The following is a 25,658-nucleotide window of genomic DNA, read 5'->3' as shown; positions in this document are numbered from 1 at the left end:
ATATATATATATATATATATATATATATATACATATATGTGTGTGTTTGATTGGGGAAGGTAGTAACAGCCAGTAATGAATGTTTTTCATAGTGTGGACAGGGAAAGTGTTAGTTCCTGATATCCTTTTTATTCCTGACGTTTCATGATTCTTAATTACATTATCTAAGGCTACAAATAAACCACATACATGAAATTAAGAAAAAGTTAAAAAATTTTACAAATCCATTTAAAACAATAAAAATCTGTTAAACAGTAAATGAAATTCAAAAGGAAAAATATATATACACTATACAGATAAGTGGAACCAACCTCTCAGAAGTGCAATGAGAAAGTGAATGCCAACAACAGTTAGAAAACAAACCAAAGAAGGTTATTACAAATATAATTGAATGGAAGATGCTTTGGTATTTAACAACGGAACTAGTCGTTTGATCAACATTGACACAACCAATGATGGTAAAATCTTTGTTTTTAATATTTTGTTTGCATATTTTGGCATGATTACGAATATTTGAATGTTCAGGGCTGAATATTCTGCAACCTGTTTGGTAGCTAACACCTCTATGGGAATCAAGTCTTGACATTAACAGCCTCTTGGTAGATCCTATGTAGGTCCCAGTTACACTTTGGGCAAATATATTTATATACAACACCAGAGGACATATAAGGATTCACTTGATCCTTCAAGTTGGAAAGCGAGCCAATTGTTAGAGGGTTCCTAGGAATGAGTTTAACTTCCACAGCTGGGAAGTGTTGTTGAATGATTTCTGTAAATTTTTTCCTGAGGAAATCTTCATGGATAAAAGGAAAACTTGCATAGAATATCAGTTTAGGAACTGTAAGCTAGAAGTCAAAAGGAGTACTCTGTGGAGAAGAGTAGAAATAGAATTGTTTTTAAAATTATAAAAACAGGATCTACAAAAGTTTGAACCTAATCTGGTAAAAGTCTTTTTTCTAAAAATTTTGGTACTAAATCCGTCTCTATCTTTGGAGACCAACACATCTAAAAAAGATAGTTTTTTACCCTCCTTTTTTAAGGTGAATGTTATGTTTTCAAGTTGTGAATTAGCAAAGTCAAGGAAAGAGTCAGCACCAAACTCATCTCTAAATAGAGCAAAGGTTTTATCAACATATCTAACATAAAACAGGGAATGATATTTTAAAGGACAATTTTCAAGCAAGGTCTCCTCCAGGGAGCACATGAAAATATTAGCTAAAGTGGGTTCCAAGGGGAACCCATAACCATCCCATCTAGTTGTTTGTACAAATTACCATTAAAAACAAAAGCGGTGTCCAGCCCCGCCAGCTCCAAAAGATTTTTAACAGATGCGCGATTAAATTTGTTTAAAATAACATTGATTGTTTTATCAACAGGTACATTTATGAATAAAGACTCATCATCAAGACTCGTCATGAAAAGATGCGAGTCCTGAGGTATTATGGCTTCCTTAAATGCATAGGGGTTTTTTGGGCTCAAGCCATGTCGTCCTGATTGAAGGTTCCTTTAGGCAGCTTTCTAAGGGATATTTGGCTACAGTGAATTGACCATAGGTCTCCAGAATTCTAACTCCTGGCGCGAATATCCCTAAAATTCCTCTTAAGGGTATCGCATAATATCAGGGAACGTATATCTTGATACGACACATGGCAATCTTCACCCCGAATAGCGTTTTCGTTTCGAGGGGGAAGAGTGGCGAAACTGAAGGGAGCTGTCATCAAGGTTACCCTTCCTCCCGTACTATTACAAGGCTCCAAGATGACGCTCATTCCTTCTTTGGTAGCGATTTCGCACGGTGGTTTTCCCTGTTATCTAACGTTCTTGATCGTTCTTGAGAGGATTTATTATGCATTCTCCAGCTTCTTCTGCCTCTGGAAAGTTGAGTATTTAATCTTTACAGTGTATAATTTTTAGCTCCTGCTTCACAGTGAAATTAGTTTAATTTAATGTGTTTTATGGAGCTTGGCCAGTCACCGGAGGCGCCATGTTGGGCGCTGTCGTTCGTCATCCATGTGTTATTTAGTCAGCAGAATGACATTCCTGGTTTTAGTAGCATTAATGAATTATAAAAGCTATTTAGGCACAATTATACTAGTGAAGATATGATTATGCATACAAATTTCCTCTTCCTCATATGTCGATCGTATACGTTAGAATTTTGGCGATTTAGTTAACCGAGATCTCGCCCCGCGCTAGGCTACGTAGCCTAGGCGCTTTAGTAATGTGAACGTATTTTTGTTCGTGGGTACCAATTTTCGTTGTTTTATAAAAAATGTTGGTTCGTGGATTCATAAATTCGTGGATTTCTGTTTTGAAACTTTTACCTTTATGGTTATTAGTTGAACCCCAATTATGATAAAGTGTTCATTTGCAATGCATTGCTTTTATTCATTTATTAGATATTTTAATAATTAACACTAATCAAGGGATTACTTATCACTACAAATGGTTATAATGTCGCCGACAAAAAAGAAAATTACAGAACTACCCAAGTTCTTCTAATATAGCATCCCAAGCTAAAACATTACTCAAAATCTTTTGTTGTTACTCAGTGGTAATTAACAGCCTTTAAATAGAGATGAGATAGTTAGTAGGCGTATCACTTTCAATCATGTCGTTAACGCAGTGGTTGAAAACTGGCTCTGTCAAGACCAAAGAACCTACTACACCAGGCCTACCAAACCCAGTAATCTCTGAAAATAACTAAACCTGCAAAAAAAAAAAATATAGGGCACACCAAAATAAAAAATATTCACTAACAGATGAAAATAATTAGTAATCCACAATGGTTTAGAAAATGTAGGTCACCAACACAAATCGAATGTGTCAAAGTTCAATACCAAAATCTGACAGTGTATAGAAATTTTCGTTGGATTTATAAAATCGTGGATTCATCCACCCACGAAGACCACGAAAATTGGTACATCACGAACAAAAATACGTTCACAGTATACTTTCATACATTATCCCTGTTTATCCTCGTGTATTGTTTTATCAATTCAACAGAAGATAGTTTATCTCCTAGAATTATTTATATAACTCGATACTCGTCTCCTCTGGAGATTTAACGGTAATCCCTCCTTCCCTCTGAGTGCTGCCATAGAATTATTTATATAACTCGATACTCGTCTCCTCTGGAGATTTAACGGTAATCCCTCCTTCCCTCTGAGTGCTGCCATAGGCAACAACCCTATCTTGGTCTCACCATAGAGTAGTCACTCTGACTTGACTAGGCTAGTGTTTTCTGTCTCTCACCCTTGCCGGCGAGTATCCCGGCTTGGGTTTTCGACAGAACCTCGGAGTATTCAGTCTTTATGCCGGCGGCTGAGCTGCAGGGCGAGTAGTCACTCCCCTGCCAGCCTAGACTACCGGCATAGGAGGCTTAGCCTCCCTAGGCCACACTTGAAGTGGTAGTATAATGCCGCCACCTTCTCCCCTGCGGTTTAGAAGATAAGTCCTGTTTCGGCAGACCCTAGGCTGAAGAATAGATATTCTTCTGCCGCCTAGGATGGCGCCGATACTGAAACGAAGTTTCACCCTTGTTTGGAAGTGGCGGTAATCCTGCCACCTTCTCCTAACACTATATACAGGACCCTTTCCCTGCCCCTCTCTGTCCTTTAGCGATGGCCTAGCTATCGCAATTCTGTGGCTGTCGTCCTACATCTCCCCGCTTGCCGGGTAGATCGTAGCGCTGGCCGGGCTCCTACATAAGCGGCTTAATAACCGCTCCGACTTTCCCCTACGGACGTAAGGCTCCGGGAAAGGTTGTGTCAGCTATGACGGCTGCTGGTGGGAGACCCCTCTGCCGTTGAGTGTTCTTCAGTCCTCCCTTGGACTGCCATCCACATCCCTGAAACCGGCAGCGACCGGCGACGGATCTTGTGGCTGGATGGAAGCCTGAATGATGCATTATCCCCTTCCATTTGAACCTTCATTCTGGAGGAAGGCAGTAAGGTTATATACCTACACCCTTATTTATTGTACACATACATTTAATAAGGCAGGCCTTCACTCCTTGCTTTCTCTCTCTCTGTCGGCTAGTGCCGCCAGGTACTATGCTGCCCGTTGGATGCCGCCGGCTGGACCGGTGCTGCCAGGTACTAACCCAGCCGGCGTAACCAGTATATTTGCAGAATAGTATATACTGCAGACAGAAAACTATAGTATATACTATACAGTAGTTTATTTTCCAACATGCCATGTGTATCCTTTCAGTCTATTGTTGAGACCAATTCTATATTGAAAGGAAGTACTGTATTCCTTCAATACACTGATAAGTAATCAGTTGATAACTTGCCCCACAATATTAAATCTTTTAAGAAGGGTCAGTGTGGGTCAGTGTTAGTATACACTAATTCTATCCCTAGAGGTTAGAACCCTTCTCTTGTGAGTTTGCCTTGATAAGGAAACTCTAACATTAATATTGGGGGGAGGTCACAGTAATTGGCTGGAAAGGAGGCACAAGTATGTGTCTTTCCTATTTCCTTTCTAGCTTACTATCCTAAGCTATAATGGTTCAAATATTAATATTTTGCATAACCTGTTTATCATGTGTGATAAACAACCGCATACTCATTTAATTTTCCTTTCTTTACAGGAGGAACCCCAAATGAAGTGCGAGGTGATCTTCTGTAACCACAGGAGTGGGAACTTCTGTGGTCACAAAGTGTGCAGGTCTCATGCCGCCTGCACCATTACTACCGAAACCCTGCGGGGACCCCCAGAACTGCAACATCTGCTTGGCCATGGTGGCCGAAGGTTTCAACAACCCCAAGTCAACGGAGTCGAGGGATGCAGCACGAGAAAAGCTGCGCAAATGGGTACGAGGGTTCCAAAAGAACTCTCCGGGACCGTACCTACCTAACGACAGGATGCGTAGCTTGCTGTTCCCGAATGCTGGTAGTGAAGCTGTCGTGCCCCAAACACGAGCCGTACCTCCCTGCGTCCAGATTGCCATCGAGATGGATGTCAGTGAGGCGTTGCAAGGCATGGACATCCACCAGGAGGAAAGGATGTCTGAAGTGTCCACGGACACTGAGAAGGATCTCCTTAAGGATGATCCCGAGGAGGAGTCTACTCTACCTCCTGAAGAAGAAGAAGAAGTCCCTTCCGTCTGTGCCGGCACTGGAGCCGACACCCTCTACATCTTCTGTTTCTACCCCTCCATAGAACAACATGAGCCAGGCAGTTTTGGCTCATATTACGGTGCTAATGGAGAATATTTGCAAGCAAGGCGAAGCAAGGGAAGCGAGGCTCGAAAAAGAGCTCCGTGAAGCTCGAATCACTGCCTCCCGAGGGTCATTCAAGCGACCCAGAGTCCAAGACCTCCCACCCTGCTCCGAGACAAATCCCTGGAGGTACGCGGAGTTTATGCTGATTACCAACGGCAAGCTCTACATCTCTGAGAAGATGGGAGCCGTCCCCTTAGACGACATCCAGTTCTGGCCAAGCTTTAATGCTTACCCTGACTGCTTCATTCGACTGAAGCAGGAGTCAGCGTCAAAAGAGGAGACGGAACCGAAGGAGGTCATGGTTTTCGACCACGACAAGGCACAGGCTCTCTTGTCAAGCAGCCTGAAGAAGGCAGGCTACATGAACTCGAAAGTGTCTGCCTTGAGCAAGAAACACCCTACCATTCTTGCTCATGCTGCAATAGCCTTCCCCTTTACGTCAAAGGCTTTTAAAGCTGTTGCCAAGGCAGTGGAGGCAGGCAAACTATGCCCTGCACTAGAGGAGTGTAGGCCTCTGTCGTTAGCCCTGCCCATGGAAGACAAGAAATGAAAGGAAGTCCACCTAACCTTCTCAGTAGGGAAGTTGGATGCAGATATCGCAGGACAGCAGTTCAGCAAAAATCTCAGGAAACTGTCAGACCTTCTCTTGCGCAGGGAGCAAGAGACAAAGGAGAGACTTGTGGCATCCCTATCCCTACAGAACTGCATAGAGATGTGTGCAGGCCTAAAAAGCACCCCAGACATGCTCACGGTCCTGGCCAAAATGCATATGGCCACCCTAGTGAAGGACCTGTATGCTTTTATGAAGACTAGGAGAGCCTGTAGAGAGTTCGTGTTTGCTGCTGCAACAGTAAAACACGAACCCAGGAAGCTGATATCTTCCAATGTCTGGGGTAAAGACCTCTTCCCAAATGAAGTGGTCAAGGAGGTAGTTGAGAAAGCTGCCACGGAGAACAGGAACCTTCTCCAGAAGTGGGCCATTTCATCTAAAAGGAAGTCTTCCCCGGATGCGGGTCCCCAACCTAAAAGGAAGACGAAGAAGCCTAGACTACCCTCTCGGCCTGCCCAGTAACATCCTACAGTCACCATGAGCGTGGGGCATAACATCCTACAGTCACCATGAGCGTGGTGCCCCAAGTGGTTGCTCAACCACAGACCACATTCCAAGTGGTACCTCAGCAGCTGGTTGCCCAGTCACCAGCATTCAACCCTGGGTTTGAGAGGCAAATCACTACCTTTCGTCCGAAAGGTAGAGGCTCCCGACGGGGCTCCTCAAGACACCCCTCACGAGGTAGGGGAGGACGCGGTCAGGCAGGTAAACCCTCCGGACAATCGAATCAATGAGATGCTTCAGGTAGGAGGGAAGCTCCAACACTTTTAGGATTGTTGGACCTTTGATCTTTGGGCCCACAGCCTAATCAAGAATGGACTAGGATGGAGATGGAACAAGTTTCCACCATCATTTCCTCAATTCTTCCAGCACTCCACCCCCTCATTGGAAGAATATACCTTAGAACTCTTGAGCAAACAAGTTATAAGGAGAGCAAAGTCCATCAAATTCCAGGGAAGGCTGTTTTGTGTTCCCAAGAAGGACTCAGACAAACTCAGAGTCATTCTGGACTCGTCGCCACTCAACAAGTTCATCGAGAACAGCAAGTTCAGGATGTTAACCCTTCAGCACATAAGGACCCTGTTACCAAAAGGGGCATACACAGTCTCAATAGACCTGGAAGATTCTTACTGGCATCTCCCAGTCAGCCACCCCCTCTCCTCCTACTTAGGATTCAAGCTACAGAAGAAAAAGTATGTCTTCAGAGCCACGCCCTTCGGACTAAACATAGCCCCAAGGCTCTTCGCGAAACTTGCAGACACAGTCGTTCAACAACTACGCCTAGAAGGCGTTCAGGTAGCAGCGTACCTGGACGACTGGCTGGTGTGGGCAGCATCCAGGACGGCTTGTCTGCAAGCATCCAAGAAAGTGATCCAGTTCCTGGAACATCTGGGATTCAAGATCAACTTCAAGAAGTCTCGACTCTCTCCAGTTCAGGAGTTTCAATGGCTGGGAATCCATTGGAACTTGAAGTCACACCGCTGAATTCCAACAAGATCTGAAGACGCCAACAGGAAAGAGTACTGGGCTCTTTCCAGTTCGCAGCAATAACAGACCCAGTGCTAAGAGCACAGCTGAAAGATGCGTCAGGAGTCTGATCGACCTCTTCGCGACGAGCTACAACAAGAAACTACCTCGATATGTAGCCCCATACAAGGACCCTGTGATGGAGGCGACGAACGACATGTCCTCGACTGGAACGAATGGACCAGGATTTACCTGTTCCCTCCAACCAATCTCCTACTGAGGGTCCTCAACGAGCTGAGGTCCTTCAAGGGAACAGCAGCTCTAGTAGCCCCCAAGTGGCCGAAGAGCAACTGGTTCCCTCAGGTAATGGAACTGAATCTGAGGCTGGTCCCTCTACCAAACCCAGCTCTATCTCAACTGGTTCAGAAGTCGACTGTCTTCGCTTCATCACGGAGAATCCAAAACCATCTCATGATTTTCTCACCTTAGCAGTTAAGAAAAGATTTGGGATCTCAAAAGGCAGTATAGACTTCCTAGAAGAATACAAGTCAAAGTGAACCAGAAGACAATACAAATCGTCTTGGAAAAAGTGGGTTGCTTTTGTCAAGACAAAAAAGCTGAAAGAAGTGTCAATAGACTTCTGCCTGTCCTTCTTCATCCACCTTCATGAACAAGGCCTTGCTGCCAACACGATAACTTCGTGTAAGTCAGCCTTGACTAGACCTCTTCTATACGCCTTCCAAGTGGACCTGATGAACGAAATCCTTAACAAGATCCCAAAAGCATGCGCCAGACTTAGACCTGCAGCACCTCCGAAGCCCATTTCATGGTCCTTGGACAAGGTCCTACACTATGCCTCAACCTTGAACAATGAAAATTGTTCTCTTAAGGATCTTACCCAAAAAGTTATTTTCCTGTTCGCTATAGCCTCAGGGGCTAGAGTTAGTGAAATAGTAGCCCTATCAAGAGACGAGGGCCATATTCAGTTCACAGAAGCGGGAGAACTGAATCTCTTTCCTGATCCTACCTTTCTCGCCAAGAACGAGCTACCCACTAAGAGATGGGGTCCCTGGAGAATCTGCCCTCTGAAGGAAGATATCTCTCTGTGTCCAGTAGAATGTCTAAAGGTCTATCTTCGAAGAACTTCAGACTTCAGGGGAGGACAGCTCTTCAAAGGAGAAACCTCAGGATCGAACTTATCCCTGAAACAACTGAGGGCGAAGCTCACCTACTTCATTCGCAGAGTGGATCCTGACAGTACACCCGCAGGTCATGATCCAAGAAAAATTGCTTCCTCAATGAACTTTTTTTCAGTATATGGACTTCGAGCGTCTTCGCTCATATACTGGATGGAAGTCATCCAGAGTGTTTTACAAACATTATGCGAAGCAAGTGCACGAACTTAGCATTACATGGTGGTGGCAGGTAGTGTAGTAAAACCTGTTGTCTAGTGCTGCGATGAACAGTGAATTGATTGGGACTATCAATTTGGGTGAAAAGGTGTTGACACCTCCAGTGCAATATCTTTTATATGGGTGTCACTATGGTGACACTGGGACTGTTTAAATTTTCAGGTGAAGAATTATACAGATAACACTTGTGCCGTTTGTACATTGTACAGTGTTGATAGTATCCAACATTTACAGAAAATTATATTGATAAATTTTTCAAATTTTCAATTTTATAGTGGCATTAATCTTTTCTTCCCTTTCAGGTAGAAAAACTTTATCTGTACTTGATGTATATTTAATTACATTCTACATTTTACACTTGTTATCCAATTTACTCATTTAGCCTTAATAAATGATTAAAAAAAAAGTGTAATTGCGTCTTATTTCGCCCTGCAAATAGCACAGTAAATGTAGCCAGAGTTCTTTACGTAATTTCCTAAGTAAACCTTATATCATTGGAGCAATAGAAACAAATAGGTCTGGTTGATACTTATATTTGTTCCTACTTTATATACAAACCTTGAGACTTTTTTACTTTCTAGCACGACACTTCCCTGCATGGGGCAGGAAACCCTAACATTTTTCCATGATTAGTGGTAATGACGTATAATGGTACCATCATATTTCTCAATAGTCTGGATGACTATAAAAATTGTCCTAAGGTTAAGGCACTTATACAAATCCACAGATACAGTACTTTCAAGTAATTCTCTGGTAAACTTCCATCAGGACGACATGGCTTGAGCCCAAAAATCGGATTTTGAAGCGAAGCGAAAAATCTACTTTTGGGTGAGATGGCCATGTCGTCCTGATGGACCCACCCCCCTTTTCCATAGAAAAGGCTTAGGCTAGATCCCTCCCTAAACTAGTATATCTGAATCACCATGCTCAATGCTACAAGGAATGAGCGCCATCTTGGAGCCTTGTAATTGTACGGGAGGAAGGGTAACCTTGATAACGGCTCCCCTTCAGTTTCGCCACTCTTCCCCCTCAAAACGAAAACGCTATTCGGGATGAAGATTTCCATGTGTCGTATCAAGATATACGTCTCCTGATATTATGCGATATCCTTAAGAGAAATTTTAGGGATATTCACGCCAGGAGTTAGAATTCTGGAGACCTATGGTCAATTCGCTGGGAATATCACTGTAGCCAAATATCCCTTAGAAAGCTGCCCAAAGGAACCTTCCATCAGGACAACATGGCCATCTCACCCAAAAATAGATTTTTTGCGTCGCTTCAAAATCCGTTATTTTGTCCAATTTAAAGACAATGATGATATAAGATTGGACATCAAACTCCATCTAAACTTTAGCTATGGAAGGGAAGTGGTTTTCAATAGAGATCTACATGAATGTACAGTAGAGGAGATAGTGGCAATTTGCCCATTATCATTGTGGAAAGTACATAAAGTATCTGGAACATCAATGATTATCCTTGCTTTCCAGGATGCTGATGTACCTTTCCACATTTACATAGAAAATGAAAGGATTAAAGTTCGACCTTTTAAGCAGAAGCCACTGCCATTTTTTAATTGCTTTAAATTTGGGCATCCTTTCAAAGTCTGTAAGAATGATAAAATTTGTAATACTTGCTCCAATCTTTACCATGGAGAATGTACACTTGAGGCAAGGTGCTTGAACTGCAACTCTAATCATAAATCTAATGATAGGAGCTGCCAGTTATACAACTTAGAAGAAGCTTCCCTGAAATCAATTATTGAACATGTAAGCAAAGCATGCCAAGAGATTCTTAAATAAATCGACTACCTATGTAAAGACAATAAAAACAGGAGAAAAAGTTCCTTGGGAGTCATCTAACCCACCTATTACTGTAGGTAGTTCTCGAAAAAGAAATTCACCATCTACTAATTAAGTGCTGCATGATGAGGCAAGAATATCTCCTAAAGATTTACCATTGTGTATCATCAAAAAGACATTGCCCACCACTATCCAACCTTTATCCCCCATTACAAAGGATAATACTAACCTCTCCCAGGCCATGCCATTGCCTGATTTAATGGAGATTCCACTTGAAACCAAGTTCCCATGTGCACCTTTAGTGGTGAAGGTACAAAAACATGGTAACTCGCCACCTATTAATCAGAAAAGAGAGAACTCCATCTCTCTCACCCCCTTCTATAAGAGTTATGACATCAAATAAATAGGATTGTTTGTCTGTTAATGTTTCTGATCTACCAGAAGACAATGTAGATAAATCAGGAATCCAAATTGAGGTCCATCATCCCCCTCAACAATTAGATCAAAAGGACAAAAAGAAAATCACAAACACAAAACCCAATTTATCAAGACGCTCTGTAATAAAACCACTTAAATCCAAAAGTTATTCCAAAAAATAAACCATAGTTTTTCCTCCTTTGCAGTGGAATTGTCAGGGTTTTAGAGCCAAATATGAAGAACTTAAGCTCTTAATTCACGAGCATTCCCCCATAATTGTATGTCTACATGAGAGCAAGCTTGATGCTAATACCACTTGTCCTCGTTAATATATTAGCTATAGGGTACCATATGATCACCGAGTAGGGAGCCATGGCGGAAGTTTCTTATACTTTCGTCAAGATGTTCCCCAAATATCTTTTCCTATTCGCACACCTCTGCAGGCAGTGGTTGTACAGATTGATATATGGAAAAAATATACAATTTGTTCTCTGTACTTGCCTCCAAATAGTAACATATTGTATGATAATTTAGTAGAGGTGATTCAACAGCTCCCTCAACCTTTTCTTTTACTTGAAGATTTGAATGGTAGACATCCTTTGTGGGGTGATATTTTAGCAAACACTAGGGGCAATAATATATCATCAATTGTAGAAAACAAGGATGTAGGACTCCTTGATACAGGAGAGCCCCACACACTTCCATGTTCAGACAGGTACCTTGTCATGCATTGACCTTTCAATTGCAAGCTCAAACTGCCCTCTTGATTTTGATTGGAGGACATCAGATGATTGGCATACTAGTGATCATGCACTAATCATTATAAACACCAACAATGGTCCACCTTTATGAAGATCACCACAATGGAATCTTGACTAAGCGGACTGGGTTAAATTTCGTGAGCTAAGTGAAATTGAGGGGAGTGCAGAACAGTTTGAAAGTATTGATGATGTCATGGACTTACTGAATGGAACTCTCCATACAGCAGGAATCAATTTAATTCCTAAAACCAGATGAATATTTAAATGATGACCAGTCCCATGGTGGTCTTCAGAATCAACTGTCTTGCCAGGAGCCAGCAGAAAAACTCTTTGACTAGATTGCGTAGACGCCATACTGAGGAAAATTTGATAACATACAAAAAGTGTAGAGGACTGTTTCGTCATGCCATGAAAGAAGCTAGGTGCCAATCTTGGGTATCTTTTATTTCCTCGGTCAACAGTAGAACACCACCATCTTCTATATAGAGGAAAAAAAAATATTGCGGGGAAATTTACCCAAAATCCACCACCAGTGCTGAAGGTGAATGATCAGTATGTGACTGAAGGAAATGATGTTAGCAATGTCCTGGCTGATTATTTTTCAAATGTATCATGCAAGAGTGAAGCAGCTCCTGGTCGACAGTATAGGAGCATTGAAGAAATGAAAATTTGAAATTTTGCAACAGGAAGGGAAGATATAATTCTCCTTTGTTCCAACACGGTTACTTACCTAGAACTAGCTTCTTAGGAGTTACTGGCTAACTCTACCTAACCGACCAGCTTTTTGTATAGTTTATCTCCCTCTTCTCGTTTTCTACGGGGTCAACCTCTGGCAGTGTGGTACATGCCCGAGGCGACCCCGGGGTCAGGCAGCGTGATCTCTCAGGTCGAGTCTCCAGTAAGTTTCTGGTCGCGACGTGATATACATCTCGCCGCGTTCTCTCTTACCTGTGCGACCCTCGTGTCCCCCGATCCTTTGTGCTTACCGCGTGTTGCCCACGTGTTTTCATTTCACTTTCCCGTTCATCCTTGTCTCTTGGTGTGTTAGCGTTGTGTTATGGAGCATCCTCGTCGTTGCCCTGGGCCTGTGGCTGGGAAGTCTTGCGGGGCTCTCCTCTCCCAGCCTGAGGTTGATCCCCACACCCTGTGTTCCACGTAGGCTATAGGGGGAAAGCGTGTTCCCCTACATCTACGTGCCCGGAATGTGCTGATTGGACTGAGATCCAGTGGGTGCGCTTCGGGACGAAGAAGAAGAAGGCAACTAAGAAGTTGCCTAAGGATTCAAGCTTTTCCTCGCCTGCAGGTTCGCCTGACGATTCGGTAGACCGTAGCGCCCGCTCTTCCCCCCCTACCCAGCGTAGGGGACGAGGTAAGTCCGTTGCGGGGAAGAGGCCCATTGCCCTTCCCCAAGAGTCTGATTTTCCTTTGGGGGATGTGTCCAGTGTGGGGCAGGCATGTGTGGGGCCTGAGTGGAGTGCAGAAGTGTGGGTAGGAGGCGAGGGCCTGGTGCCCGCAGGTCCCGTCGCCTCTGTAGATCCTATGTGGGGTAGGCCGAGTGCCGATACTTCCCCTGCCTCGTGGCATATTTCGAGTCCTTCGACCGCCGGGGGAGACACGGAGAAAGGTATTTCGACGTCTTCGGACCCCGCCACGTGGGTGAAACCTAGGACTCCCTTCAGGTCTCCCGTTAGAGAGCAGGTAGATCAGTGGATCTGTAAAGGACTCGCGGGGACCCCTCCGGCTCCCTCGGCTACGCTACCCCCCGTGTTTCTGCAACCGCCCGCACCTGAGAAACGACGTGATTTTCCCCCCACGGTCTTGAACGTGTCGGCCGGTCGGAGAGCTCCGTCCTCATCCTCGTCGTCGTCGTCGTCGGACTCTTCGTCTTCTTCGTCATCAGAGGACGAAGACATGAACCTGATCAAAAGGAAGAGGGAGAAATCCCGAAGGAAGAAAAAGTCTCGTTCCCGCTCGAGGCATGGTAGGAAACGGTCGAAGTCCTCTAAGAAAAAAGCGAAGAGGAGTAAGTCAAAGGACTGGGTGAATGTCACAGTGCCCCGGAGCGAGCTGTTTAGGTTGTCCACAGCCGCTGCCACTTCCGGGTGGCTCCCTAGAGCCTCGCCTTTGTTGTTTCACCCTCCTAGCTCCTCCTTCGACCTAGCCGCCCGGCGGGAGGGCTCGAACCGAGACCCCCGTGCATTGTTTAACCCTACAGTAGCCTCCGCCCCTTCTTCCCTTAGGAAGGATATAAGTAGTATGAAGGAAGGCTTAGCGTCGACCACGGGCACCTTGGAGGCCTTCCTTAAGCACCAAGGGCGCCCGTCGGTCCGCATGAATTCCCCATCCACGGAGCCCCCCGTGGAACAAGGTACTCCCATGACGGATGCCTTTGTATCCACGGGGCAGACCTTACCACTGGCAGGCTCGGAGGACGATGGTACTCCCATGACGGATGCCTTCTTCCCCACGGGGCAGCCCGTACCACTGGCAGGCCCGTCGGGCGTTGTTTTTCCCACCGTCACGGCTTACCCCCGTACAGAGGAACTGGTGACGGAAGACCTGGTGGAAGGAGGGGAGTGCTCGACGGACGACATCTCCTCCTACCGTAAGGTACTGGCCCTCATCCGAAGACACCACCGGTTGGATGAACCCAAGCCCTCTGCTGCAAAGGCAGTACTTTCCGGACTGTCCAAGATGATCGACAGTCCGGTACAACAAAAGCCATCTATGTCTCTCCCTCTCGCTCAAGACGTAAAGCTGGGGATGGAACAGATCGATGAATACTTGGCAGGACTAGCAGAGGCCCCCAGAAGTCAGAGTTCCTCCAAACTTCTGCCAGGCCTAAAATCCCAGAAACGTTTTTACGTTCCCGAAGGGCATCGCGGCGGTCCCCGTGCAGTGGAAGCAGCGGTGTCCGCGCTGAACCAGGGAACCTCGGAAGACAGGGCATCCACGGCCCCCGTGTGCTTTTCCCCGACGGAAGCATCTATGATGGAGGACATGGCTCAGGACCTGGTCTGCGTGTCCTCCTGGTTGGATTGGTGGTCGTGCGCTTTGGTAGGGTTTCAGGCATCACACGACCTCTCCCTTCCAGAAAATCAGGCCATGCTGCGGGACCTTGTTAGTTCTGGGGGCAAGGCTTTCAAATTCTTATCGTCCCAGTCTCTGACGGTAGCTTCGAACTGGGTCCTGAGAAAAAGAGATACTGTTTTGAGCAAACTAATGCGGAAGTTGTCTGACAGGGAAGCAAGGAGACTGAGAAATTCCTCCGTGTGTGGGAATGACATTTTCCCCATCAAGTTGGTAGAGGATACTGTGGAGAAGGTGAGGAAAGTGAGAGAGACGGATCCTAGGCCCCTGCCTATGAGGAAGACCACGTTTAGGAGAGCTCCAACAGACGTCCCTCACTCCTCACAGACCACACCCTTGCTTCCCAGAAGAGAACTTCCTTCAGCCCCTTGGCTTCAAGCCTCGCAACAGCCCACCCATAGGACCACGGCAGGCCCTCAGTCAGCCTACAGACCCTCCTATGGTAACGCTAGGAGAGGTAGATCTGGCCGCTCCTCCAGGAGAAGGCAGGAGGAGAGGCCCCCTTCTCCCGCAGGAGCCCCTAGTAGGGGGATGCCTCAGACATTTTTGGCAAGCATGGCGGGATCTCGGTGCGGATCCCTGGACGGTGACGGTCCTGAAGGAGGGCTACAGACTCCCGTTCCTGGAAGAACCTCCCCCTCTCATCCCAGCCCAGAGGGCCGATTGGCTGGTTCCAAAGGACCCCTTGAAGAGGTTGGCGCTACAAGAGGAAGTAGCGACCATGATCAACAAGGGAGCTTTGGAGATAGTGGAGAACCCCGGCCCGGGTTTCTTCAGCAGGTTCTTCCTGGTGGAAAAATCGACAGGAAGGTGGAGGCTCATAGATCTCTCAGCCCTCAACAAGTTCGTCTCAAAGACGGAATTCAAGATGGATACCCCCAAGACAGTGATCGCAGCCTTGAGGGAGGGGGATTTCCTCATGTCTCTCGACCTCAAGGATGCCTACTTTCAAATCCCTGTACACCCCTCCAGCAGGAAGTTCCTCAGGATCAAGTGGGAGTCCAGGGTCCTGCAGTTCAAGACCCTGTGCTTCAGCCTCTCGACGGCCCCGCAAGTGTTCACGAGAGTGTTCGCCTCGATCTCGGCGTGGGCACACGAGAAAGGAATTCGACTACTCAGGTATCTGGACGACTGGTTGTTGCTTTCTGCCTCAAGGGAACAACTGAAGGAGCAAGGCGATACGTTGCTCGACCTCTGCAAGGTGTTAGGGATCACGGTCAACCCAGGGAAGTCCCAGCTAGTCCCCAGCACCAGGATGACTTACTTGGGGATGGTCCTGGACACCCAGTTAGTAAGGGCCTTCCCCTCAGAAGAAAGGTTGGCCAACCTGGAACGTATCCTTCAACCCTTCCTGACGGGACAACCCAGGAGGGCCAAGGACTGGCAGAAGTTACTGGGTCACCTGGTTTCCCTGGGAAAATTAGTACCACAAGGGAGACTCAGGCTCCGCCCGGTGCAGTGGAATCTAAAGGAGTCGTGGGTCCAAGGCAAGGAACCCCACAAAGTAGTGCCAGTCCACCCGAAGACGAGAGAGACCCTTCTTTGGTGGAGCATCAGGTCAAACACGGAGAAGGGAATGTCCTTCGCCTCCGACCCCCCGGAGATGCTGTTGTTCACGGACGCATCGAAGGAGGGCTGGGGAGCGCACCTGCTGGGAGAATCAGCAAACGGGCTGTGGTCCAGCGAGGAGGCGTCTCTCCATATAAACATCCTGGAGATGATAGCAGTTCTAGGGGCGTGTCGACAGTTCGTACACTTACTGCGAGGGAACACTGTGGCGTTAATGTGCGACAACGCCACAGTAGTGGCGTATGTAAAGAAGCAGGGAGGCATGAAGTCAAAGGTCCTCTGCGCCCTAGCTACGGAACTGTTGGAGTGGGCCACAGAAGAATTGTTGGAACTGACGGCAAGGTTCATTCCAGGAAAGAGGAACATGATGGCCGACGGCCTCAGCAGGGCGGGTCAGGTGATAGGTTCGGAGTGGACCCTACACCCGGAGGTAGCTCGAGCAGTCATCCTACTGTGGGGCTTCCCAGTGATAGACTTGTTCGCCACACGTCTGAATGTCCAACTCCCCGTGTTCTGCTCACCAATCCCAGATCCGTCAGCAGCGTTCGAGGATGCCTTCCAACATCCCTGGGACGGTCTCGATGTGTACGCCTTCCCTCCCTTCAGTTTGATCAGGCAAGTGCTGAACAGAGTGAGAAGGTCGTCCAACCTGTCGATGACTTTAGTAGCGCCCTGGTGGCCGGAGAGAGACTGGTTCGCAGACCTAAAGGAATTAGCTCTTCGTCCTCTTTTGCTGCTTCCGGACAGGCCAGACCTCCTGCGACAACCTCACTTTCACGGGTGGCACGAAAACCCTCGATCCCTCCGCCTTCACGCGTGGAGGTTATCGATAAGCTCCTGAAGAAAGAAGGATACTCATCGAGAACCGCGACAAGGATGTCTGGGTATCTACGGCGTTCCTCGGCAGTTGTCTACCAGGCGAAGTGGGCAGTCTTCCTGAAGTGGTGTGCATCCAGAAACATCAGTCCCTTAGGGGCGTCGATCCAGGACATTGCAGACTTTCTGGTGTACCTGAGAGACGACGTGGGTTCATCCATCCCAGCCATCAAGGGAGTTCGAGCAGCCCTAGGTCAAGTCTTCCTCCTTAGAGGCATTGACTTGGGAGCCTCGAGGCACATCTCGATGCTCATCCGTAGTTTTGAGCAATCATGTCCCCCCCAGGAGGTACGGGTTCCGCAGTGGGACTTGGCAAGAGTCCTCAAAGTTCTGTCAGAACCGCCCTTTGAGCCTCTCAGGAACATTTTAGACAGAGAACTCACCCTTAAAACAGCTTTTCTTTTAGCCCTGGCCTCGGCGAAAAGAGTTAGCGAGTTACACGGCCTCTCTTACGAGGTCTCACACTCCAAAGGGTGGAGGGAAGTTGTTTTTAGGTTCGTCCCTAGTTTTGTGGCGAAAACGCAGAACCCAGCGTGTTGGGATCCTCGGTTCGAGGGTTTTTCGGTGCCAGCCATCCCTCGATCCGGCAACCCTAAGGATCTCCTCTTATGTCCCGTACGAACTATAAGAAAATATCTGGAGAGGACTGAAGATTGCCGCCCTCAGATCAAAAATTTATTCATCTCAACAGGACGAGTGAAGAAATCAGTCTCGAAAAATTCCATCTCTTTTTGGCTGAGACAAGTGATAAAGAGAATCTACGAGGCTTCTGGGACCCCTCTACCGGGAAAACCGAGACCTCATGATATCAGGGCTCTGAGCACCTCTCTGGCTTTCGAGAAGAACATGGCTGTGGGTAAGATCCTGAAGGCTGGGACCTGGTCTAGACAGTCCACCTTCACGGAACATTATCTAAAAGATTGTACGAGAAAATCCTTGGACAAATTTTCTATTGGCCCGGTCGTGTCGGCCCTTCAAGAGATCTAAGGTCATAGCCACAGGGTAACTGGGGGTGTTAATGCCAAGAGACACTAGTTCCTTCCTTAACCTTACCCCCCCCTCCACTTTTTCCTTCCTTCCCCGGATCGAACGGGCCAGGAAGATGAGGAGAAGACCTTAATCACGGAAAGGTATAACCTTCAAGAAATTGGTTTTGAAAAAGGGAAGACATTTAGACACTAAGTGAGTTTTTTGGATAGTTTTCCCCTACTTTTCGTGCAGTTTTCAAGTGGTCTTAGAATCAAGCCCTCCTTAGAGGTTCCCTCTCTCGGTGCCTCCCCGTCGAATCCTGATTCCTGCAGGACACTCCCACCTCCTAAAGTGTAAGTCTCCTAAGAAGGTAGTTCTAGGTAAGTAACCGTGTTGGAACAAATCACAAATTCTTAAGTAATTTGTATTTTTCCTAACATACTTACCTAGAACTACCTTTGGGTTATGGCCCTCCCATCCTTCCCCGAGAACCTGCAGGATCTAGTAATACCTATTCCAACGAAACTTACTGGAGACTCGACCTGAGAGATCACGCTGCCTGACCCCGGGGTCGCCTCGGGCATGTACCACACTGCCAGAGGTTGACCCCGTAGAAAACGAGAAGATGGAGATAAACTATACAAAAAGCTGGTCGGTTAGGTAGAGTTAGCCAGTAACTCCTAAGAAGGTAGTTCTAGGTAAGTATGTTAGGAAAAATACAAATTACTTAAAAATTTGTGATTTTGCTGGAAGAGAATTTGATTCCGCTCCTGCTACTTGTAATAACACAGCCCCTGAACTCGATGGAATTCCTTATGCAATGATTAAACATGTACCTATTAATACAAAGTTATTTATTTTAAGCATTACTAACAGAATATGGCATGATCATAGTTATCCAAGTGTTTGGGAACTACCCATTATTTTAGTCTTTGTAAAACCCGGTAAGGACAAGTTTTTAGCAGCAAACTATCGACCAATTGCATTGACATCTTGTTTATGTAAAATCATGGAGAATTTGTTCAATGCACGACTGATGTGGTGCCTTGAAAAGAATGGTATTTTATCTCCTATTCAGTGTGAATTTAGAAAAATGTGCTCAATGACTGATGTGTTGCTACGACTTGGAGTCCTCTATTTGTGAAGCCTTTGCTTCCAAACAGCACCATGTAACAGTCTTTTTTTTTTACCTTGAAAAGGCATATGATACTACATGGAGAAAGTGAAATCGGGGGAATCTCTATTTGAGAGGAAATGTCGGTAAGGAGGAGTTCCTCAGGGTAGTGTGCTAAGTGTAACCCTGTTTGCACTAGCCATTAATGAGATACCCTCTATCATTCCTTAAGATATTCTCTCAACACTATTTGTTGATGATCTCTCTATATCATTTGCTGTAGCTAGAATGGCGATGGTTGCGAGAAAACTACAACACTCAGTTGACAAAATTATTCAGTGGGCTGATATAAATGGTTCGAGTTTTCTACAAGCAAAAGTGATGCTAAATTTTTAGGCTTGATATTTGATTGTAGTCTTACATGGATTTCTTACTTGAAAGCGTTAAAAGCTAAATGTCTTCAGGTTCTGAATCTTTTAAAAGTATTGTCCCATACATTAAGGGGCCAGACTGCAATACTATTTTAAAATTATATAAGGCCCCGATTATTTAAGAAATTAGTTATGGGTGTGAAATATACTCCTTAGCCACCCCAAGCCGATTAAAGGTATTAGATTCAGTACATCATGCTGGTATTAGATTGCCCACAGGAGTGTATAGAACTTCGCCTTTCCCAAGTCTCCTTGTTGATGCTGGAGAATTACCTTTAGACCTTTACTTTCAATTACCTTTAGACCTTTAGTCCCACAGGAGCGTACAGAACTTCGCCTTTCCCAAGTTTCCTTGTTGATGCTGGAGAATTACCTTTAGACCTTTACTTTCAATTACCTTTAGACCTTTACTGAAAGTCTTCTATTATTCGGTATTGGTTTAGGTTGCAAAGACTTCCTAATTCTTTAGCCTATCAGACTGCAAGCATTGTAAAGCACGCATCATACTTTGAGTTGCACCCAAAATCTCCTCAACCTTATGGTTTTCGGGTTGAACAATTAATATACAGTCTAGATATAGTAAGAAATAAGGTGCTTCCATTTGGAGTATCATCCGCACCTCCATGGAAATTAGCAGAGGTATCTTTTTGTAAATACTTTTATTAGAGTTAAAAAGAATATGACTGACTTGAAGCCAGGTCTCTTTTTATGGAACATGTTGCAGAATATAGGGGATCGACTTTTATATATACTGATGGCTCCAAATCTGGTGCTAGCATTGGATTTGGAGTACATAGTTATGGTTTTAATTGTAGAGGTGCACTTCCTCTAACAGCTTCCATATTTACTGCCGAACTGTATGGTATACTAACTGCTATTAAGAAAATAGCTTTGGAGGAGGAGGGTAATTTTACCATTTTCAGTGATGCAAGGAGTGTCCTTCAAATTTTAGAAGTTTTTAATTCTTGTAATCCTTTAGTTTTAAAGATTTTAGAATAGGTTTTTATTATTGGACTGAGAGTTATAATGGTTCGATTTTGTTGGGTTCCAGCACATGTGGGTGTGTCTGGGAATGAGAATGCATATTTACTGGCAAAGAAGGCTTCATCCGAGTTGCTACCAAGAAGGTATCACATTCCCTGTAATGATTTCCTACCTACCATCAAGAAATTGGTTTATAATAATTGGCAGCAGCACTGGGATAGTCTAGATGGCAATAAAATTAGAGAAATAACAAATGTCATATCTCCTTGGAGGTATAACATGATGCTCCGAAAGTGGGAGACGTCTCTTTGTCGTCTTCCTATTGGTCACACTCGGTTGACACACGAGTTTCTGCCAAATGTCAACACCAACCATATTGCGACGACTGTTTGGTACCCTTGACAGTGAGACATAAATGCCCCACTTATAGTACTGAATGAAGTACACATCTGTTTGAGGCTCAAGGTGAAGATGGCAGGTTCATCCTTGCGAAGATTCTGGGACATGATGTGTCGTACAATAAAAGTGGTATATTAAAATATATTTCAGAAGCAGTTCATCTAAAAGCTATCTAACTATTATAAGGATGGTTTTGCTTTTATTGTTTTAAACTGAATTAATATTTATTTATTTATTTATAACAAACAATATCGGCGTCAATGACCTTAGATGTCAGGTTGTCAGATAACTCATAATCAATCAATCAATCCGAACAAGAAAATCTTGGCCTTAAATAATTTCTTCTTATGTATCGTTTAACTTTGTTATATATCCTATTATTCACTTTTCTCACCGATACTACGGTAATGTTCGGTGTCCTTCAGTGTCCAGAAAAAAGTCTGAACTCCTGCAATCTCTCCTGAATCTAGAGTATAAGACCAGGAGATCCAAGGGAGTCTGATGGACACTACAACTTCTAATGTAGAAGAGAATGGACTTCAATACTAGAGCTTTGTACATTAACCCTGCAAAGACCTCTGGAACAAACAAAGAGTGTTGTAGGCAATCACTCTCAAACTAGGTCTCAGTAAATTTGCTTGACACGTCACAATAATAGTCTAACGGACGTCTTCCTTGGGAAGAATTTAGTCAACAGAAAAAGGACTTTTCAGGTCAATAGAACCCTTAATACTTGGTGTTATTCAAGAGTATTGAGGTTTTTCAAGACTGCTTCTCCCTAAATATGGACTTTTTAACAATTTTGAGAAACCGATCCCATATCAGTCATGGAAGTTTATATCCATTTTTGGATTTCAAAGCAGGTCCTCGATTAAGATAGAACTCCCCATTCCGGGAGAACTCTCAGCACCTTCGTTATAGGGGTTTCTAGAGGGCAACTTGTCTCTGCTGAGAACAACCCCCCCCCTCCTATTGAAATAAGAGAAGTAGGGGCTTACAATCTCCTAAGATTATTATCACGATCCCAGACATGAAGCCATGAGTCAGGGATCTGACCCTTCAATTTTTCTTCAGCTTTACTTTACAATGCCAACCAAGGAAAATAAGTCAACTATCAGGGTCTTTTTACTTAGAAACCTAATTTAGAAATTATGATATTTTCTGGAGATACCTTGTTCTCATTTTGATAGTGAGAAACCAAATTCGGGTAAATTTCTGTTGGACTTTTTCACAATCTTGTCTCTCAAGAAGTCCATTGTTAAACAGTTTTTTGATCCCTCGGTCCATGGATACTATGTATCCCCTTCAATATTGTTTACACAGATCAGAAGTGAAGTTCTTCATCCTGACCATGGTCACCCATATGATCAGGACCTAACATGAAAACTCACAACCATCAGGGGAAGCATCGCCAGGGACACCCCCCTCGAACACATGGCATCAGTGTACCTGTCACATTTACCCTTTTTGTGTTCAGTGGCCAAAACCCAGAATCCTGTTAGAAATTATCTCAGATTTGACTCTCACAATTTTGTCTCTCAAAGAGGTATCTAATGACCTGGATAACAATAACAAGTTACTCTGTCCCATAAGAGCAGTGCGAGATTTCTTATAACGAAATATCTTGGACTTAATATCTTCAATTTGTTTGTGAGCTGTGGTCGCTCCAAAAGAAAGTTTTCAGAAACACTGTCTCCTTCTGGTTAAGAGAAACTATCACAAGAACTTATACATCCTCAAGGGAAACGTCGCTTGGCCCCCCTCGAGTGCATGATATATGTGGGGTTGCCGTAAGGTTAGTGTTCTGCAAAATCCACTCTGTAGTACAAGTCCTGAAAGCTGGTGTATGGAAGAGACAAACATCCTTTATGAACCATAATCTTAAAGATGCCACATCTAGGTTTTTAGACATCCTCTCTATTAGCGTTATGGTTGCAGCGCGGCATATAATCTAACTATCAGCTCTGACGGGATATGTTACTGTTCTTATTTCAGGCTTTATTTATCTCTGCATTATAATAGTATAATGGAAATTAAGGCAAATGGGTATCTTGATTGGACTTGAAGCATTCTATTGGTTTTCACCCTAATGCAAGTAAGAATGGCTTGAATTTGATGATATATCGAAAAATTTTATTCTTAGAGTGGAACGTACGGCCTTGCCTCTTAACGAGCTGCTACACTGTTGTCTGATGATTCTTTTCCTAGCTATGCAAACCTGAGTTATTTATCAAAGATCCCACCTCAACCGACCCACAAGTCTTTCACCAGGTAAGTATTGTGAGGCGGTGATGGGATAAGAGTCCTCTTGCTGCATACGCAGTGGTTGCCTAGCAACAAAGCATGGTGCAATCAAACCAATTTTCTTTGATTGGCATGTAGGAAACAGGACTAACAGTAACCCATTTAAATGCATCAGGTTTGTTTAGCTATGAAAAATACAATTGTATTAAGTTTGTAGTATTTATATATTTAGCATACTTAGCATATGTTTAAGAAAAAATTTAGCTAGATAGCAGATACAACACTAGCAGGTGCAGTTTGCATTAATTTTTATTTCCTTGTCTCTAGTTGTCAAGCAGAATATCATCTAGTAGTCGCCGCTTGGAACGAGCACGCAGATTATCCTCGAGGTCAGGGGCAATTCCTCATGAGCAACAAGAACTACGTATCCCTAGAACTAGAGCCACTGAAAGGATCCGGCAACATATCCAGAAGAAAAAGAATAAAAAGAAATTAAAACGCCGGAAGCAAAAAGAAAGGAAGAGAGCCAGAGTATGTATTATGTAGGTGGTAAATAAGGTTACTGTATATGGTTGGCAACTTTATTTTTCTTGAGTAATTCATTGGCACTTTTGAGTTAAAAGTAAGTTTGTTCCAACACAGAGTACTTACCTCGAACTACTTTCTTAGGAGTATCTGGGATCTCCTCCCAACCGACCAGAGTTTTGTGTAGTTTACCCTAGTCCTGTTTTCTATGAGGGGTAACCTCAGGTGGAGTGGAACACGCCCTGAGGCTATCCCCAGGTCAGAGAGCATGCTTGCTCAGGTCTCGATCTCAAGTAAGTTCTCTGGTCGCGTCGTGATAACATCTCGACGCTCTCTCCTTACCCAGTGCGACCCTTTGTGTCCCCGACCCCCCTTTTGTGTCTTACGCGGTCCCCACGTGGACCCATTGTGTTCATTCTATACCCTTTCCTACCCTTATCCTCTGTGTTCGTCGTGTAGGGGCAGATTATGTTCTCCTACAGCCACATGTCCGGAGTGCGAGTCCTGGAACGTGGTGCAGTGGGTGCGCTTTGGCACCAAGAAGAAGAAGGCGTCCAAGAGGTCACATAGGAAGACGAGCCTCTCCTCGCCGCTTACTTCTCCCGATCGTCGAATGGAGCTTCTTTTATGCAGCCACCTTCCCCTACCCAAAGTAGGGGACGAGGTAAGTCAGTTGTGGGGAAGTGGCCCATTGCTCTTCCCCAGGAGTCTGAGTGGGTGCGGTATAGCACCAAGAAGAAGTAGGCGACGAAGAGGTCGCCTAAGAAGCCTAGCGTCCCTTCCTCCCTTGCTTCGCCGGGCGTCTCGTCTGACAGAGCTTCCCTACCACCCTCCCCTACCCAGAGTAGGGGACGAGGTAAGTCCGTTGCGGGGAAGAGGCCTGCGGCCCTTCCCCAAGAGTCTGATCTTCAGGATAGTGGGGTTGTGGCGTCGTTCCAGACGAGTGAGGGGCTTGAGGGAGGGACGGGAGTGTGTTGGGAGACAGAGTCCTGGTGCAAGCAGGCCACGTCTCCTCTGATGACCCCATGTGGGTAAAAAATTTCACTAATTCTTCTCCAGCCTCTTTGGCGTGTTTTTCAGTCACTTCTGCAGCCGAGGGCGTCGCCGAGATGGAGCCTCCCAAGACGAGGCGCTGAGGAAGCTCAGGAGACGAAGGGAGAAGTCCCGCAAGAAGTTGTCGCGTTCTCACTCCCCCTCGGGGTCGCGCCACGAGAGTCGGCGCTCAAGATCCCCCAAGAGCAGTGAGTGGGTGGTGGTTCACCTCGACAGGCTGCTGGAGCTAGCGTCGGCACCGGGCCCTTCAAGTTGGCGTCCGAGGACGAACTCCCTGGGTAGATACTCCTCTGGCAGCAGCGGCACCCGACGGAGGGACACATCATGGCAGGTTCCAGTCGACAGGCGTAAGTCCGCGAAGGTTCCGGCTCCATCCGCCCAGCGGAGAGAGTCGCCCCTTCGGTCTGGCAGCCGAGTCCTGACCTCCAAAGGCCACCTAGCTCGTCACGAGTGCCGCCCTCGGTTTTCCTCGATGGGCAGGCCCGCAGATACGAGAACCTCCGGAAGAGTTGTTGGACCCAGGACGGAGGCCCCCGTTCCGACGGCGATTCCTGTCCTTCGACGTGAACCCCGGCAATCCTACAGCAGGCTCTAGCAGGCCGGCATAAGTCCACGAGGGTTCCAACTCCTTCCGCCCAGCGGAGAGTCGCCCCTTTGGTTTGGCAGCCGTGTCCCAGCCTCCAAGACTTCGACAGCCAGGTCTCGGT

At 45.6% G+C, this 25,658-nt stretch overlaps 1 protein-coding gene across 1 annotated transcript in view; it reads left to right on the top strand.

Moving 5' to 3' along the window:
- Positions 1-25,658, top strand: part of LOC137616390 (dentin sialophosphoprotein-like) — a 379,565-nt gene that overhangs the window by 183,202 nt on the left and 170,705 nt on the right. The window contains exon 6 of the mRNA XM_068346092.1: positions 23,701-23,904. Within this exon, the coding sequence (XP_068202193.1) occupies positions 23,701-23,904 (204 nt within the window). The remainder of the gene's footprint in view (positions 1-23,700; positions 23,905-25,658) is intronic.

Source organism: Palaemon carinicauda, chromosome 22, assembly GCF_036898095.1.
Source record: "Palaemon carinicauda isolate YSFRI2023 chromosome 22, ASM3689809v2, whole genome shotgun sequence".
Lineage (NCBI taxonomy): Eukaryota > Metazoa > Arthropoda > Malacostraca > Decapoda > Palaemonidae > Palaemon > Palaemon carinicauda.
Note: the sequence above shows the minus strand (reverse complement) of the source record. Positions and strands in the feature narration are given on the sequence as shown.